The sequence below is a fragment of the Panthera tigris genome, chromosome E1 (assembly GCF_018350195.1).
Source record: "Panthera tigris isolate Pti1 chromosome E1, P.tigris_Pti1_mat1.1, whole genome shotgun sequence".
Classification (NCBI taxonomy): Eukaryota; Metazoa; Chordata; class Mammalia; order Carnivora; family Felidae; genus Panthera; species Panthera tigris.
In genome coordinates, this window is record NC_056673.1 from 14,284,388 (window position 1) to 14,301,243 (window position 16,856).

Sequence of the window (16,856 nt, forward strand, 5' to 3'; positions counted from 1 at the left end):
TACAGTTGATCCTCATAATTTTGTGGATTTTATATTTGTGAATTTGCCTGTTTGCTAAATTTGCACACTTGGCGTTATATTTAACCCCCAGATCAATACCTCTGGTACTTTTTATGGTCATTCACAGATCTGTGCAGAGTGGCAAAAATTTTGAGTCACCCAACATACATGTTTCCAGCAGAAGTTGTACAGGGTGCTGATCTGTCTTCTTGTTTCAGCTCTCTGCTGTAAACAAGTGTCCTTTTCATAGTCTATGTAGTGCCACATTTTTGGCATTATTTTGTTTTTTTTCTTGGCGACTTTGCTGTTTAAACATAGTGCTAAATGCAATCTAGTTGTTATTTAAATACAAGAAGACTGTGATGCACCTTTCAGGAAATACGTGTATTAGATTAAGTCTCATCAGACATGAGTTCTAGTGTTGCGGGCGTGATTTCAGTGTTAATGAATCAGCAGTATATATTAAATAAGGTGTTTTTAAACAGAAACACGAAACAACATTGTATGTTGAGTGGTTGATGAGACTGTTTGACCAGAGGCTTGTTCACAGTTACCTAACCCTAGATATTTCTCTCAGGAGCCATTTGTTCCAATTCAGTATTCACGTTGACTTTATAGACCATAACTACCATGAATGTTGGGTATCAACTATATATGAAGTAACCTAATCACCAGGATTTTAGAAGAGAAACCCAGCTGTTGATTAAAGTATATCATTTTTAAATTTCAGAATATGGAACTGTGCTACCAATAATCAAGTCCCCTTAGTGACCAGTTACTTTTTAATATTTGTGCTTACTATGTATTTAAAGAGCTGTTCATTTTTTCTTTTTTTAATTAAAGAGAATTTATGTCACTTCCTGGAAGAACTAGACTTTTCTCACTAGTGTTAAACATATTATTCTAAGTGGAGATACTAATAATGTGTTCTTCATTTACCCATTCCTGTAGTACACATTACTCCAAAATCTAGCAACTTTAAAACAGTAAATATTTATGTCATGGTTCGTATGGGCCGAAAATTTGGGCATGGCCTAGTTAGGTGGTTCTGTTTCAGTCTTTCATGAGGTTGTAGTCATCTGAAGGATTCACTGGGAGTAGAGATTTGCTTCCAAAAGCCATTCGCTTACATGGCTATTGATAGGAAGCCTTGGTTCGTTCATGTGGATCTTTCCTCTAGGCCAGTTGACTATCCTTATGGCATATCAGCTGGATTCTCTTAGTGCAGGTAATTCAAGAAATAGGGCAAGGAGGAAGACATTTTTCTTTCATGACATAGCCTCAGGAGTGACACCTTATCACTTCATGACATTCATTTTATTCAATAAAAGTGAGTCACTGGGTGCAGCCTATACTCAAGGAGAGGGATATTAAACTCCACCTCTTAAAGGAACTAGTGTCATAGAGTCTGTGGTCATATTTGAAAACTGCCAGTGCATTAAGAGTAGTTAACAGTTCTATATTTTCTCCTAGTGGTAAAAGTACCACAGAAGACACTCCTGATGGATGCTCTTAAAGAAGAATCTGAGATAATCTATGATTTTTGCATGTGCAACCCACCCTTTTTTGCAAATCAGTTGGAAGCCAAGGTAAAGTATCTTCTGCTTTAAAACAATTGAATATTTATCTAAGTTGTTGATGTTTGCAAAGATAAGAGCAAAGAACAACTTTTATTTTGGAGGCTGTATCAGGATGCTTCTGGTATCAAGCACCTGAAGAGTCAATTCAGATTGGCTTAATAAAGGAAGTTTATTGGCTTACATATCTGAGAAATCAGTATATTTATGTATATATGAACGTATATATGTTTATATATGTATTATACATATACGTAACATATATAAGTATGCATGCCGTAAGTGTAAATTGGATTTTCCAAAGTGAACACTCCTGTGGAACCAGCATCCAGATGAAGAAATAGAGTACGACTAGCACTACAACTAAATTTTTTTTTATAACAGTTTTATTGATATAATTCACATGCCATACAATTCACTCACTTAAAGGGTAGAATTTAATTATTCTTCGTATATTCACAGAGTTTTGCAGCTATCACTGCAGTCAATTTTAGAACATTTTCCTCACTCCCCAACTCCTCCCTCTGCCACTAAGAAAAACCCCTCTCCATTAGTTACTGTCAGTTTCCCACAGCTCCTACAGTCCTAGGTAACCACCAGTGGACTTCCTGTTTTTATGGATTTGCCTGCTTTGGACATTTCATGTAAGTGGAATCGTGTAATATGTGACTGATTCTTTTCACGAAGCAGAATATATTTTCAAGTTTCATCCATATTGTGGCATGTGTCAGTACTTAATTTCTTTTTATTGCCAAATAATATTTCATTGTATGGAAATACCATATTTTCCTTATCTATTGATGGACATTTGGGTTGTCTCTGCTTTTTGGTTGTTATGAATAATGCTACTGTGAGCATGCATGTACAAATGTTTGTGTAGGAGTGGAATTACTGGGTCATATGATCGCTGTGTTTAGTTGTTTGAGGAACTGCCAGGCTTGTTTTCCAAAGTGGCTGCACCATTTTACATTCCACCAGCTCCAGTGTGTGAGGCTTCCAATTTCTAGTTTCTCCACGTCCTTGTCAACACTTTTGTCATATGTCCTCTTGATTATAGCCATCATAGTGGGTATGAAGTGCTATAAAGTGATATCCCATCTTGGTTTTGATGTTTATTTTCCCGGTGGTTAATTATGTTGAACATCTTTTCACATGTTTATTGATAACTTGTATATCTTCTTGGGAGAAATGCCAATTCAGATCCTTTACCCATTTAAAAATTGGATTATTTTTTAAAATTATTATTGTAAGAATTCTTTATTCTAATCACAAGTCCCTTATTAGATTTATTGTTTGCAGACATTTTCTCCTATTTTGTGGGATGTCTTTTCACTTTCTTGTTGGAATCCTTTGCAGCTCGGAAGTTTAATTTTGAGGAGTCCAATTTCTCTAAGAAACCATTGTGTAGGCCAAGGCCATGAAGATATACTCCTATGTTTTCTTCTAAGAGTTTTATAATTACACCTTTTATATTTAGATCTTTGATATGTTTGAGTTAATTTTTCAATTTGGTTTGTGGTAGGAGTGGATTAAATATTTAAATTTAAAAAATGAAACCCTAAGAGTACTAGAAGAAAACATAGTAAATATTTATATAATCTTTGGGTGGAATATTTTCTATACATGGTACCAAGACAAAACATAAAAAGTGACAGATTAGGCTATGTAAGAAAGGTAAAATTTTTGTTCGTTTAATCACAAAGATGGAAGGTAAAAGACCTTAGGGAAGAATATTAGTGTGAATGCAGTTGTTTAAGATGTAATATTACAATTGCTATATGATTTTTAAATCCTAGATCTACCGTGATGATTTGGAAACTAAAATTACATCTAAGCATTCTTATTTAGAACTAGATTACAGTCAAAGAGTTAGTCTTATGGTGTAAAAATTTTTCACCAGTTGTTGTTGTTGTTGTTGTTGTTGTGCAGGGAGTAAACTCTCGAAATCCTCGGAGACCTCCACCTAGTTCTGTAAATACGGGAGGTATCACAGAAATCATGGCAGAAGGAGGTGAATTAGAGTTTGTTAAAAGGATCATCCATGACAGTTTACAACTTAAAAAAAGATTAAGGTAAGTTAGTTATTACAACATGGGACTATTTTTTTCCTATGTAATTCTGAAAGAAACAACCTCATTTAGAGGAAATGTAATCACAGTAGCCTGAAGAATAAATAGATAAAAATGGAAATGGTTGCAGATCCTACAATCTGCAAAGACCCTGTTTCTGAGGATGCTCTCGTGGCCTTAATTGATTTGTGTTTCTTGTAATCATCTGCACTACATGGATAGAAAGGAAAATATCGTATGATTGTATTGCTCCCATTGGTACGATACTGTGGTGGAACAAAACTGATTCAAATATGGCTTTTGATTAGAAAACAGATGGGTTCAGATCTGTCCCATGAACCAGAATAAATTTGTTGCCTAGTCCTTGAAGCAATTTATGTTCTTGGAATCAGTCTCCCAAACAATGACAGATGTGAGGACATTGAGCTGTCAAGAACTTAATGAAGGGAAACTGAGATCACTAACCAGTTCCAGAGGAGACTTAAAGCTATTCCTTTTTAAAAGCTAATTATTTCGGACAACACGCCTGTCATTAAGCAACATAAGGTACTCGAAAAGTGCTATTTGTCTCGCTTGACTTCTCACTCTGCCAAGTGTTGTTGAAATGATGGATAATGTGGTAGTTCAAAAGTAAAAGGTCTTTTAACCCTAGCATTTAGCTTTGGGATGTAGAGATGATTTTTTAAATTGTGATAAAATACGTATGACATACAATTTATAGGTATAGGTTTTGTTTTTTGTGTTCTTTTTTTTTTTTTTTTAGAGCAAAAGAGAGCTTGTGCAAGTGGGGGAGGTGCAGAGGGAGGAAAAGAATCTTAGTAGGTTCCACGCTCAGTGTGGAGCCCAATGTGGGGCTCAGTCCCACCACCCTGCAATCATGACCTGAGCTGAAATCAAGATTCAGATGCTCAACTGACTGAGCCACCCAGACACCCCCAAAACTTACATTTTAACATAAAACTATACATTTTAAAGTGTATAGTTTAGGGGCACCTGGGTGGCTCAGTGGATTGAGTCTCCGACTTGGCTAAGGTCATGATCTCAACTCATGGGTTTGAGCTCCACATCAGGCTCTGTTCTGGAACCTGCTTTGGATTTTTGTCTTCCCCCTCTCTCTGCCCCTCCATCACTTGTGCTCTGTCTCTCTCTCTCAAAAATAAACATTAAAAAAAAATAAAGTGTATAGTTTAGTAGTGTTAAGTACATTGATATTGTAATGCAGCTAATCTCCAGAGCTCTTTTTTGTAAAACTGAAACTCCCTACCCATTAAACTAAACAACAGTCCCTCTTTCCCCGCCTTTCACCCCAGCCTCTGGCAAACAGCATTCTTTGTCTCTATGAATTTGACTATTGTAGGGACTTTTTATAGTATTTGTCCTTTTGTGACTGGCTTCTTTCACTTAGCATAATGTCCTCAATGTTCATCCATGTTATAGCATGTGTCACGATTTCCTTCCTTTTTAAGGCTGAATAATATTGATATTCCATTGTATAGTATATACCACATTGTTTATTCATTTATCTGGTGATGGGCACTTGGGTTGTTTCTCTCTTTTATCTATTGTGAATAATGATGGTATGAACACAGGTGTGCAAGTATCTCGTAAGACCCTGCTTTTAATTCTTTTGGGTATAAACCCAGAGTGAAATTGCTGAATAAGGAAGACTTTTTTTCTCCTTCTTTTGGATTTATATGTGTTTAATGCTGCTTATCTTAGTAAAAGGCCAATTCCAAAACCAATGGATATCCTAATTTTTTAAATGTGAGTTTATAGATTTGTGGAAAGCGACTGGATTTTTGGGTGGTCTGCCTCTCAGAGGATTTATTTATACCTTGTTGAAGCCAAAGGTTAATAAGTTTCTGCTTTAAATTGATTTGTTCAAAGACAGACTAGGGTATAAAGAAGAAAGTGACTTAAGTTACACTGAGCATTGGGAAGAGTCTGAATGAGTAAAGTAAACTTAAGGTAACAGAGCACTGAAACTCATGAAAAGAGGTTCACAGGGCCATGTAGCCATTTCAGAATCTGTCAGCTTTTGAGGGGATGGGAGCCAACCAGGGAAATGAGGAAAGTTGTTTTCAGTAGGTCTGTTACTGAAGTCCCACGTGAACTACAAAAATATGTTTTATAGGAACACCATTCTAAGAGAAATTGATCAATATGTTCCAGATCTGCCTATACCTGGCTCTGTGGCTGCCCCCAGATTGAATGAAAGGTACACGTTTGCTAAGAAGGATAAATTGCAAGAGTTCATCATACTTCTGGAGAGCTGACCATTTTGAGCTTGGTATCACAGATGGGAAACATTACCCATTTATGATTGATTTGAAAATAGGGTTCAGCAATCCTGTCCACTCTGTTAGGATTCATGCAGATTGAGAGGGATAATTAGGAAGAGAAGAACTCATTTTTACTGAAAAGAGAATAAAGCAGTGTGTTTTGAGAGTATTGCTCATAAATCTTGTTTATAATATCACATTGTTCCATGTTGACTTTTCATTTGTACATAGTACCAGTTCATGTCCTCCTACATATTTTTATAGTTGACATAATGTTTAAACCACTATGCAACTCTGAAAACTGTACGCACATACACCTTGGAGATACTGTGGGTTCAGTTCTAGACCACCGCAGTGAAGTGAATATCGTGATATTAAGCAAGTCAAATGAATTGTTTGGTTTCCTGGTACATATAAAAGTTACATGCACGTACAGCTATACTACAGTAAATGCTCAGCAGCATTATATTATATATTTTAAAAATGTATATACCTTAATTAAAAAATACTTGGTTGCTAAAAAATGCTGACTATGTGGGCATTTTCCCTCAACATCAGTGAGTTGTAATGTCTCCGCTGGTGGGGGCGATCTCAGTGTTGATGGCCACTGACTGTTGGTGGCTGAAGCTGGGGTGCTGTGTCAATTTCTTTAAATAAGAACAATGAAGTTTGCTGCATCAACTGACTCTTTCAAACAGTTTCTCTGTAGCATGTGATGTTGTCTGAAAACATTCCACTCACAGCAGACTTTTAAAATTGGGGTCAATTCTCTCAAACCCTACTTCTGCTTACATACTAAGTTTATGGAATATTCTAAATCCTTTGTTGTCATTTCAACAATCTTCACAGCATCTTCCCCAGAAGTAGATTCCATCTCAAGAAACTACTTTCTTTACTCATCCACAAGAAGCATCTCCTCATCCATTCAAGGTTCATTTATGAGATTGCAGCAACTGAGTCCCATCTTCAAGTTCTACTTCTAATTCTGGTTCTTTTGCTGTTTCCACCACATCTTTGGCTACTTTCTCCACTGAAGTCTGGAACTCCTTAAAGTCATTCATGCAGGATGGAATCAACTTCTTTCCAAACTTCTGTTAATGTTGATATTGTGACCTCTTCCCGTGAATCCCAAATGTTCTTAGTGGCATCTGGAATGGTGAATCCTTTCCAGAAGGTTTTCTTTCTTTAAAAAAAAAAAAAAAAAAAAAATTAAGTTTATTAATTTCGAGAGAGACAAAGCAAATGAGTGGGGGAGGAGCAGAGAGAGAAACCCAAGCAGGCTCTGCACTGTCAGCACAGAGCCTGATGCAGGGCTTGAACTCATGAAATGCGAGATCATGACCTGAGCCGAAACCAAGAGTCAGATCCTTAACCAACTGAGCCACCCAGGCTCCCCCAAAAGGTTTTCAATATACTTTGCCCAGCTCCATGAGAGGAATCACTGTCTGTGGCAGCTATAGCCTTATGAAAGGTATTTTCTTAAATGTAAGATTTGAAAGTCCTTAATACTTCTTGGTCCATGGGCTCCAGAATGGATGTTATGTTAGTAGGCATGAAAACATTTATCTCATTGTGTGTCTCCATCAGGGCTCTTGGATGATGAGGTGCATTGTCAGTGAGCAGCAGGATTTTGAAAAGAATCTTTTTTTTTTCTGAGCAGTAGGTCTCAACAGTGGGGTTAAAATAGTCAGTAAACTATGTTATAAACATTGTGCTGTCATCCAGGCTTTGTTCCATTTATAGAGCTCAAGCAGGGTAAATTTAGCATAATTCTTAAGGGCCGTAGGATTTTCTGAATGTTCAGTGAGCATTGGCTTCAACTTAAATCACCAGCTGCATTAGCCCCTTACAAGAGGATCAGCCTGTCCTTTAAAGCTCTCTAGCTATGAAAGTCCTAGATGATATCTTGTTTCAATATAAGGCTGTTTCATCTACATGGAAATCTGTTGTCTAATGTAGCCACCTTCATTCATTATGTTAGCTAGATCTTCAGGATAACTTGCTGCCGCTTCTACATCAACACTTGGCTGCTTCACCTTACAGTTGTGTGTTATGGGGATGGCTTCTTTCCTTAAGCCTCGTGAAGGAGCCTCTGCTAGCTTCAGGCTTTGCTTCTGCAGCTTCATTACCTTTCTCAACCTTCATAGAATTGAAGAGAAATTCTGGATTAGTTCTGGATTAGCCTTCGGTTTAGGAGAATGTTGCGGCCGGTGTGATCTTCTGTCCCGACCGCTAAAACTCTCTCTCTGTCAGCAGTAACACTGTTTGCTTTCTTATTATTCATGAGTTCACTTGAGTAGCACTTCTGCTTTCCTTCAAGAACTTGTTTTTACAACTTGGCTGACAGTCACAGAAGGCCTAGCTTTTAGCCTGTCTTGGCTTTCGACAGGCTTTCTTCACTAAGCTTAATCATCTCTAGCTTTTGATTTACAGTGAGAGATGTGGACCCTCCTTTCACTTGAACACTTAGAGACCCTTGTTAGGGTTATTAATTAGCCTAATTTCGATATCATAGTGTCTCAGGGAATAGGAAGGAGAGGGAAAGAGACGGGGGAACAGTGGTTGGTGGAGCAGTCAGAGCACACACAAGTTACTGGTTAAGTTCACCATCTTACATGGGTGCGACTCGTGGCACCTCAGAACATTTACAATCGTACCAACACAGATCATCATAGCAAATACTGTAATAATGAAAAAGTTTGAAATATTGGGAGAATTCGCAAAAAGTGACAGACACAAAATGAGCGATGGTGGTTGGGAAAATGATGCCAATAGAGTTGCTCAATGCAGGATTGCCACAAACTTCAATTTGTAAAAAAAACACAGTTATCTATGAAGTGCAGTAAAGGGAGGCATGCTAAAATGAGGTGTACCTGTATTTTGAAGCTCTGAAAAATAAGGGATTAAAAACAAGTATTTTAACCTTACCATCTGCTTCTTACCCATCTAGAATTTTTTTCTTATTCCTGAAAAAGTGTAGGAACTCAGCAGGGTTTTTAACATTATGGAGTTAAATTTGTTGCACTGATCTCCGTGATGGCACTCAAGATCCCTCACCTCCCTCTTACGATTCATGCCTCACCTAAGTCATGCACAGCAGCACCTGCAGTTTTATTTTGTATCTTAAAGGATTTTGCAGCTGGGACGCCTTTGGGAGGTAAAGGTATCCAGTATCTTAGTTTTACAGATTAGAAACTTGGGACCCAGATATCCTGATTTCTAGTCTAGTAGCCTGCAGCATATGCAGTCCCAGCGTACAGTTGGACTTCTAAGTAGACAGCCTTTTTGTTGTTGATGAAGAAGTTGCAAATGCTTTTCAGCCTTACCTTTCATTTTTGTGCCTGTGACTTAAGCTTACTTAATACCGTTGTCTTTTGGGGGTGCCTGGGTGGCTCCGTTGGTTAAGTGGCCACTTCAGCTGAGGCCATGATGTCTCGGTTCGTGAGTTTAGGCCCCGCGTTGGGCTCTCTGCTGACAGCTCGGAGCCTGGAGCCTGCTTCGGATTCTGTTTCCCTCTTTCTCTACCCCTCTCCCACTTGTTCTGTCTCTCGAAAATAAATGAAACGTTAAAAAGAAAATTTAAAAAAAGAACACTGTCTTTTTTAGAGACTCACCCAACCTTCTAAATAGATCAGTAGATATATTTACAGATCTATTTATAATCAGTTTCACTTGATCAGACTCCTTATGACCTGAATTTCAGTCTTGTAATTCATTGCTTATTAGGTCTGTAGTTCATTCCTTTTATGGCAATTATTTTATGATTTTTCAGGAATCAGAGATCTGTATCTCACAAAGTTCCAACTTAATACTGGTTTCACCACTTTTCCTCTTCATGCTTTTTCCTTTCTGTTCCCTACTCCCTGCCAGATGGTGGATACTTCCTGGGTTTGTATATATAGTCCGTATATTTGGTGATGGGCAACAAATTGAATAATCTGTGCCTTTTTTTTTTTTTTTTAAGTTTATTTATTTGTTTTGAGAGAGAAAGAATGTGAGGTGGGGACAGGCAGAGAGAGGGGGAGAGAATCTCAAGCAGCCTCCATGCTGCGGCACAGAGTCCGACGCAGTGCCCGAACCCATGAAACTGTGAGACCATGACCTGAGCTCTAATCAAGAGTCAGATGCCCAACCACTTGAGCCACCCAGGCACCCCTGTGCCTTTTGAATGTGATTCTTTAATCACATTCTTAATCACCAAACATAAACTTGGTTTTTTATTGGTAAATGGGATAATAATAGCTACTTTAGATCTCATAGGGTGGTCATAGAATTAAATGAACACATATTTGATATAAAGAATATTAAATAGGATCATTTTAATTTGACCGACTGTTCTAGGAGTTCAGTAGATTTACATACTGGTCCACTATGTTGAAAGAAAATGTTACAAATAACTTTGTTACGTTATTTTAATAAAAAGCCCCTCCCCCCTTTTTTTTTTTTTTTTTTGGTAAAGTAGATGCTAGTATAGTTATGGGGTACTATAAATAATAATTGCAGGGTACAATTGTAGATTTTATCCCTGAGCCTTTAGTTAATTCTTCAGCTGAAAGACTCCCAACTTTGGAGATAATACCTCCTATAGCTGTTCAGAGAATGAAGAGAAATTACATATGAATATACATGTAGACTGAAGTGCTATCTAAATGTTAGATGTTCCTATTATTTGTGATTTTATCTCTTAAACAATATAATCACACAGAAAATTAGCAAATGGAGAAAACATTGATCTCAGCACTTTGACGCAACTATTAGCTTATTTTGGGTGCATTTCCTACCAGTTCCCCCTTTTTTTATTCCCGTGGTTATAATCATAAATACCACTAATTTTGTTTTCTGCTCTTGATTTTTTTTTCATTCCTGTGTTTCTTTGTGGCTAATGGTATGTGCATAGCAGTAATTTTAAATAGCTTGAAAACAGTCCACAATTAACTAATTCCTTATTATTGGGCACTATATTCTTTTTTTCAGTGTTACAAAGAACATACCACTTCTCATTTGTTACTGAACCTCCACAGATACAGCTAATGAATCTGTAACGTGGGTGGCTATCTTTGACCTCTGATTTCATCTTTGTTTTTTTTTGTTTTTTTTTTTATTTTTTTTTAATGTTTATTTATTTTTGAGACAGAGAGAGACAGAGCATGAATGGGGGAGGGTCAGAAAGAGAGGGAGACACAGAATCCGAAGCAGGCTCCAGGCTCCGAGCTGTCAGCACAGAGCCTGACACGGGGCTTGAACTCACGGATAGCGAGATCATGACCTGAGCCGAAGTCGGACGCTCAACCGACTGAGCCACCCAGGCGCCCCTCTGATTTCATCTTTGATTGGGACCCATCATAGGGTTGCCGAGGAGTAAAAGGGTTTCTTGGGTGTCATTAGAAAGAAATGTACCCCTTGCTCCAGTGTACCAACTCACTACACAGATACAGAAGGTAGGGATGTATTGGGGATCAGATAATATACCAGCCTGTTCTCCAGTAGAAGACGATTTTCTCAGTTAAAAACCTAAAATGTATGTCTTAGTTTTGAGCTCCACAGGAAGTAGGTACTGGTATTTTGATTTTTTACTTCCTGCTAAGGTAGGTAGAGAATTAAGCAGCCTGAAAGATAAGGGGCTACTTTTTTTTTAATGAATTAGATTATGTGCTTCTCATAACCTTAGTTTAGGTATCATGCATACATGCGTTGTTACATTCTCTTTCAAGTTTTAAGGGGGCAGAGCCTCATTGATTGGTGACTACTCTAAGGTCTTAGGGAGAAAAGGTTGAATCCAGTGGTTCATGCCGTGACAAGCTAGCTGTATCAGCTTTCATAGCATATCTACCATAGTAGGTAGTCACTGGTTAGTGCTACTTTCAATAGTCGAAGTAGAGAGTTGTTAAAATCAACAAGCATGTATTTTTAGTACATCAGGCAGTTATAAAAAGGAATACCAAAGAATGAAAAGCCTTGGTCCCACTACCTTGGAGAATCTTATTGCAGTATTTCTTGTACTTGTAAAAATGTATGTGAATCATTAAAGCTACTTTTTAAAAAGAACGGAAGATAAAAGTTTATTCTTAGTCATGTAGATTTGTAATGTGCGGTAGTTTAAATGATAAATTTTGAGATCAGGTGGACATTAGGGCTGTTCTGCATGTCGAGGGGCATTTATTCTGGTAATTCAATATAGGCAGCGAAATGTTAGGTTCCACAACTAGGGAAATTTTTAGACTATGCTCATGTCCACTTTACATGCCAAACTTCTGCTTGTGTCTGTTTTTCTGTATTACGCTTTAGTTTAAGGTTTGGTGTTTTAAAAAGTTTTAAAATAACCAGTCCCCACTAAAAAGAACCAGTAGGGGCACCTGGGTGGTTCAATTGGTTAAGCATCTGACTTCAGCTCAGGTCATGATCTCATGATTTGTGAGTTCAAGCCCTGCGTCAGGCTGTGTGTTGACAGTTCAGGGCCTGGAGCCCCTGCCTTAGATTCTGTGTCTCCCTCTCTCTCTGCCCCTCCCCATTCATGCTTGCTCTCTCTCTCTCTCTCTCTCTCTCCCTCTCTCCCTCTCTCCCTCTCTCCCTCTCTCAAAAGTAAATAAACATTAAAAAAATGTTTTTAACAAAAAACATAAATAAAAAGAACCAGGCGCCTTGGAGAAATGGGTGATTCCACTGCTAGGTAAGTATAAGTTTAAGAAGAGCCTGGAATATTTTATGGTATCAAAAAGTAAGGAAGTGTTCAAAAAATGACCTGTCAGAAGCATACAAGAGCTAGCCCAAGCCAAATCTGAGACAATACGATTTCAAAATAAATAATGATAATAATTGATTTTAACCTATTAAATAAAATAAGCAGATGAAATACATAAAGGGGATAGAGGAAAAGTTCTTTGTCACAGTATCCCAACTAGTACATGCAGAAGGAGCAATAAAGTGAGAAAAATCACCATTTTGTCATCATTATTATAATAATTGATTCATGGAAAATCAACAATGGAAAATTCGAGGAGGGACAGGATGTTAACAATTTCAGAGTATCTCCCCACAGATGACTTACAATCACAAAGAAATAACGGTAACATTACAGTAGAGAAGCCTGGGGGACCCCGCCTTAAGCAGGTAATCACCTTCTGATGTGCTGCACCCAGGACACTACAGCACCCTGTGCTCTTCATGCCCAGCGTGTATAACTTGAACCTAACTCTGAGGAAACTCCAGACAAACCGATTGGAGGGGTTTTGTAAAACATTTCTTCAGAAATAGAAAGGTCATGAAAGTTACAAAAACAAACAAAAAAAGGGCTGAGGAACTGTTGCAGATTGAAGGAGACTAAAGAGACTTGACACGTAAATGAAATGCAGGATCTTAGATCTTGCATCAGGGGAGAAAATTGCCATGAAGGACATTATTGGGATAATTGGTGAAATTTGAAAATGGGCTGTATTCCAGATAATAGTATTGTATGAGTGTTAAATTTTCTCAATTTGATAATTGTTCTGTAGTTATGAAGGAGAAGGTCCTTGTTTTTAAAATGTGCATGCCAAAATATTAAGAGTTAAAGGGGCATGATGATGACTGTAGCTAACACTCAAATATTGAAAACAAAACAAAACACACATACCGAACAAGCAAATGGAGAAAATGTTGATTGATGAATCTGGGTGAAGAGTATACTGGAACCATTTGTACTAATTTTGCAACTCTTCTGTATGTTTGAAATTATTTCAGAATACTTTTTCTTGAAGCTGCTATCTCAGAGGAATTACTAAATGTTGTAATGAGTACAGTGTTACTTGCATCATTAAAATAGTATAATGGGTTCAAAGTCTCCTGGGTAGCTAGATCTTCCTTTTGTTCATCTTTTTTCTACTTGCATTTTGATTAGTTGTCACAAGATGTTTGTGAGAGTAGCTAGGATCTAATGCGTAGGCATTTCTTAAAGTGAAGTCAGCTCAGAATTTTTTTTTAATACATGCTATAACTTTGTCCTATAAGAAATAGAAGTGTTTCAGGAAACAGTTAAGTATACTGATGAGATTAAATCTTAGATTCACAAGTCTAGTATTCAGTTTACAGCAGGGTTAAAAGAAATATGCACTCTGCCAAGTGTATGTTAACTACCGATGACATATTTAACCATAACAAGCCTTACTTATCTAAATATTTGCTTCCCTTCATCTCCTGAGGAAATTTAGAATATCTTTGATTTGTCTCTGTTCTGGACTGTTTCTTGGTTTCTGGTGACTCTGATCTAATCTGTTCAGGAATGGTAATCTTAAAGGAAAGGTCTTCACCTATTTTATACTGTTACTATTTGAGCACTAATTGCTCTTGATTTCTTTTTTTGTATCTTGTTCCTAAAATACCAAAGGCTTTTAATTCCTGGTTAATGATTTCTCCATTTATATACTGTCTTCTTAAAGGGAGCATATTGTTTTTGTCCTAAACATTTTAAAACCACCAAATGAAATTGATTGTGCTCTAAGTAAATTTACCCAGGTTTGTTTAAAATGGTTTAGGTAAAACAATTATTTCTTTGTATTTTCAAAGGAGAAAATGATTGACTAAACAAAATAGGGGCAGTCACCTGTTGTTGAGCCCACAAACAATGAAAACAAAATAGTAGTGCATACTATTTCTAGAGCAGTATAATGGTATTTCTCATACTTCTGTAAACATTAAGATTTTCATTTATATTATTTAATGTATTAAGTTGGAACCATATGAAATGGCCACTGTATTTACGATATAAAGCCGGATACAAAAACATTCTGTGCCTGCATTTATATCAAAGTTTAAAGAGGCAAAATTATTAAGACAGAATGACCAGGGGTCACTGGAGGCTGGGGTAGGATGGGAAAAGACTGCGAAGGGGCACAAGGAAACTTTTTAGGGTGCTGTAAATGTTCTATATCTTTTTTTAAAAAAAATTTTATGTTTATTCATTTTTGAAAGACAGAGACAGAGCACAAGCAGGGGTGGGGCGGAGAGAGAAGGAGACACAGAATTTGAAGCAGGCTCCAAGCTCTGAGCTGTCAGCACAGAGCCTGACACGGGGCTTGAACTCACAAACCGCGAGATCGAGACCTGAGCTGAAGTCAGACGCTCAACTGACTGAGCCACCCAGGTGCCCCTAAATGTTCTATATCTTGATTGTGATGGTGGTATTGTACGCATTTGTCAAAATTCACTGAACTACATACTTAAAATTAGATTTAAAAAAAGGCGTGCCTGTGGGAATGCAAGCTGGTGCAGCCACTCTGGAAAACAGTTTGGAGGTTCCTCAAAAAATTAATAATAGAACTATCCTAGACTCAGCAATTACACTACTAGGTATTTATCCAAGGGATACAGGTGTGCTGTTTTGAAGGGACATATGCACCCCAGTGTTTATAGCAGCACTATCAACAATAGCCAGAGTATGGAAAGAGCCCAAATGCCCATCGATGGATGAATGGATAAAGATGTGGTGTGTGTGTGTGTGTGTGTGTGTGTGTGTGTATCTATATAGAGATATATAGATAGATAGATACACACATACACAATGGAGTATTACTTGGCAATCAAAAAGAATGAAATCTTGCTATTTGCAACTACGTGGATGGAATTGGAGGGTATTATGCTAAGTGAAATTAGAGAAAGACAAAAATCATATGACGTCTCTCATATGAGGATTTTAAGAGACAAAAACAGATGAACATAAGTGAAGGGAAACAAAAATAATATAAAAACAGGGAGAGGGATGAAACAGAAGAGACTCTTAAATATGGAAAACAAACAGAGGCTTACTGGAGGGGGTGTGGGAGGGGAGATGGGCTAAATGGGTAAGGGGCACTAAGGAATCTACTCCTGAAATCATTGTTGCACTATATGCTAATTTGGATGTAAATTTAAAAAAAATAATAAAAAAAATAATCTAGCACACAGAAAAAAGGGGGGGGGTGCCTGGGTGGCTCAGTCAAGTGTCCCAACTCTTGATCTCAGCTCAGGTCTTGCTCTCAGGGTCATGAGTTGAAGCCCCACATTGGGCTCTGCACTGGGCGTGAAACCTACTTAAGAAAAAAATAAAATAGGGGCAACTAGGTGGCTCAGTCAGTTAGGTGGCTGACTTCAGCTCAGGTCATGATCTCCTGGTCCATGGGTTCGAGCCCCGCACTGGGCTCTGTACTGACAGCTCAAAGCCTGGAGCCTGCTTCCGATTCTGTGTCTCCCTCTCTCTCTGCCCCTCCCCTGCTTGCAGTCTGCTTCTCTGTCTCTCAAAAATAAATAAAAACATTTAAAAAATAAAATAGGAAAATTTTACTGTATACAAGTTAAATCCCAATAAAGCTGATGTAAATGTAAAAATTCCCTTCGTGTCCCTTCTGTTTTTGTTGTCATTCATTTATACTTATGTATATTCATACATAATCAAAGCATACATAATTAAATATGTTGTTGGTGATTTTTTTAAATGTTTATTTCTTTATTTTGAGAGAGAGGGAGAGAGAGAATCCCAAGCAGGCTCCACACTGTCAGTGCAGAGCCCAGTGCGGGGCTGGATCCCACTAACCACGAGATCATGACCTGAGCCAAAATCGAGTTGGATGCTTAATTGACTAAGCCACCCAGGTGCCCATGGTATTGTTATTTTTAACAAACTGTTACCTGTTGGCTTAATTAAGAATTTTAAAAGTTTTAGGGTATCTGGATGGCTCAGTCGGTTAAGCGTCTAACTCTTGATTTTGGCTCAAGTCATGATCTCACAGTTTGTGGAATCAAACCCTACTTCGGGCTCTATGCAGACAGTGTGGACCCTGCTTGAGATTCTCCCTCCCTGTCTCTGCCCCTCCCATGCTTGTGTGTGCTTGCTCTAAATAAATAAATAAATAAACAAACATTAAAAATTTTTAGAAAAAGAATTTTAAAAGTTTTGATTTTTTTTTTCAACTTCCACTTAT

The 16,856-nt window shown here is 37.6% G+C and overlaps 1 protein-coding gene across 1 annotated transcript in view; it reads left to right on the plus strand.

Annotated features, from left to right (window-relative positions):
* Positions 1-16,856, plus strand: part of METTL16 (methyltransferase 16, N6-methyladenosine) — a 68,957-nt gene that overhangs the window by 35,425 nt on the left and 16,676 nt on the right. Inside the window, 2 exon segments of the mRNA XM_007076131.3 lie at positions 1,474-1,589; positions 3,507-3,649. Coding sequence (XP_007076193.2) covers positions 1,474-1,589; positions 3,507-3,649 — 259 coding nt within the window.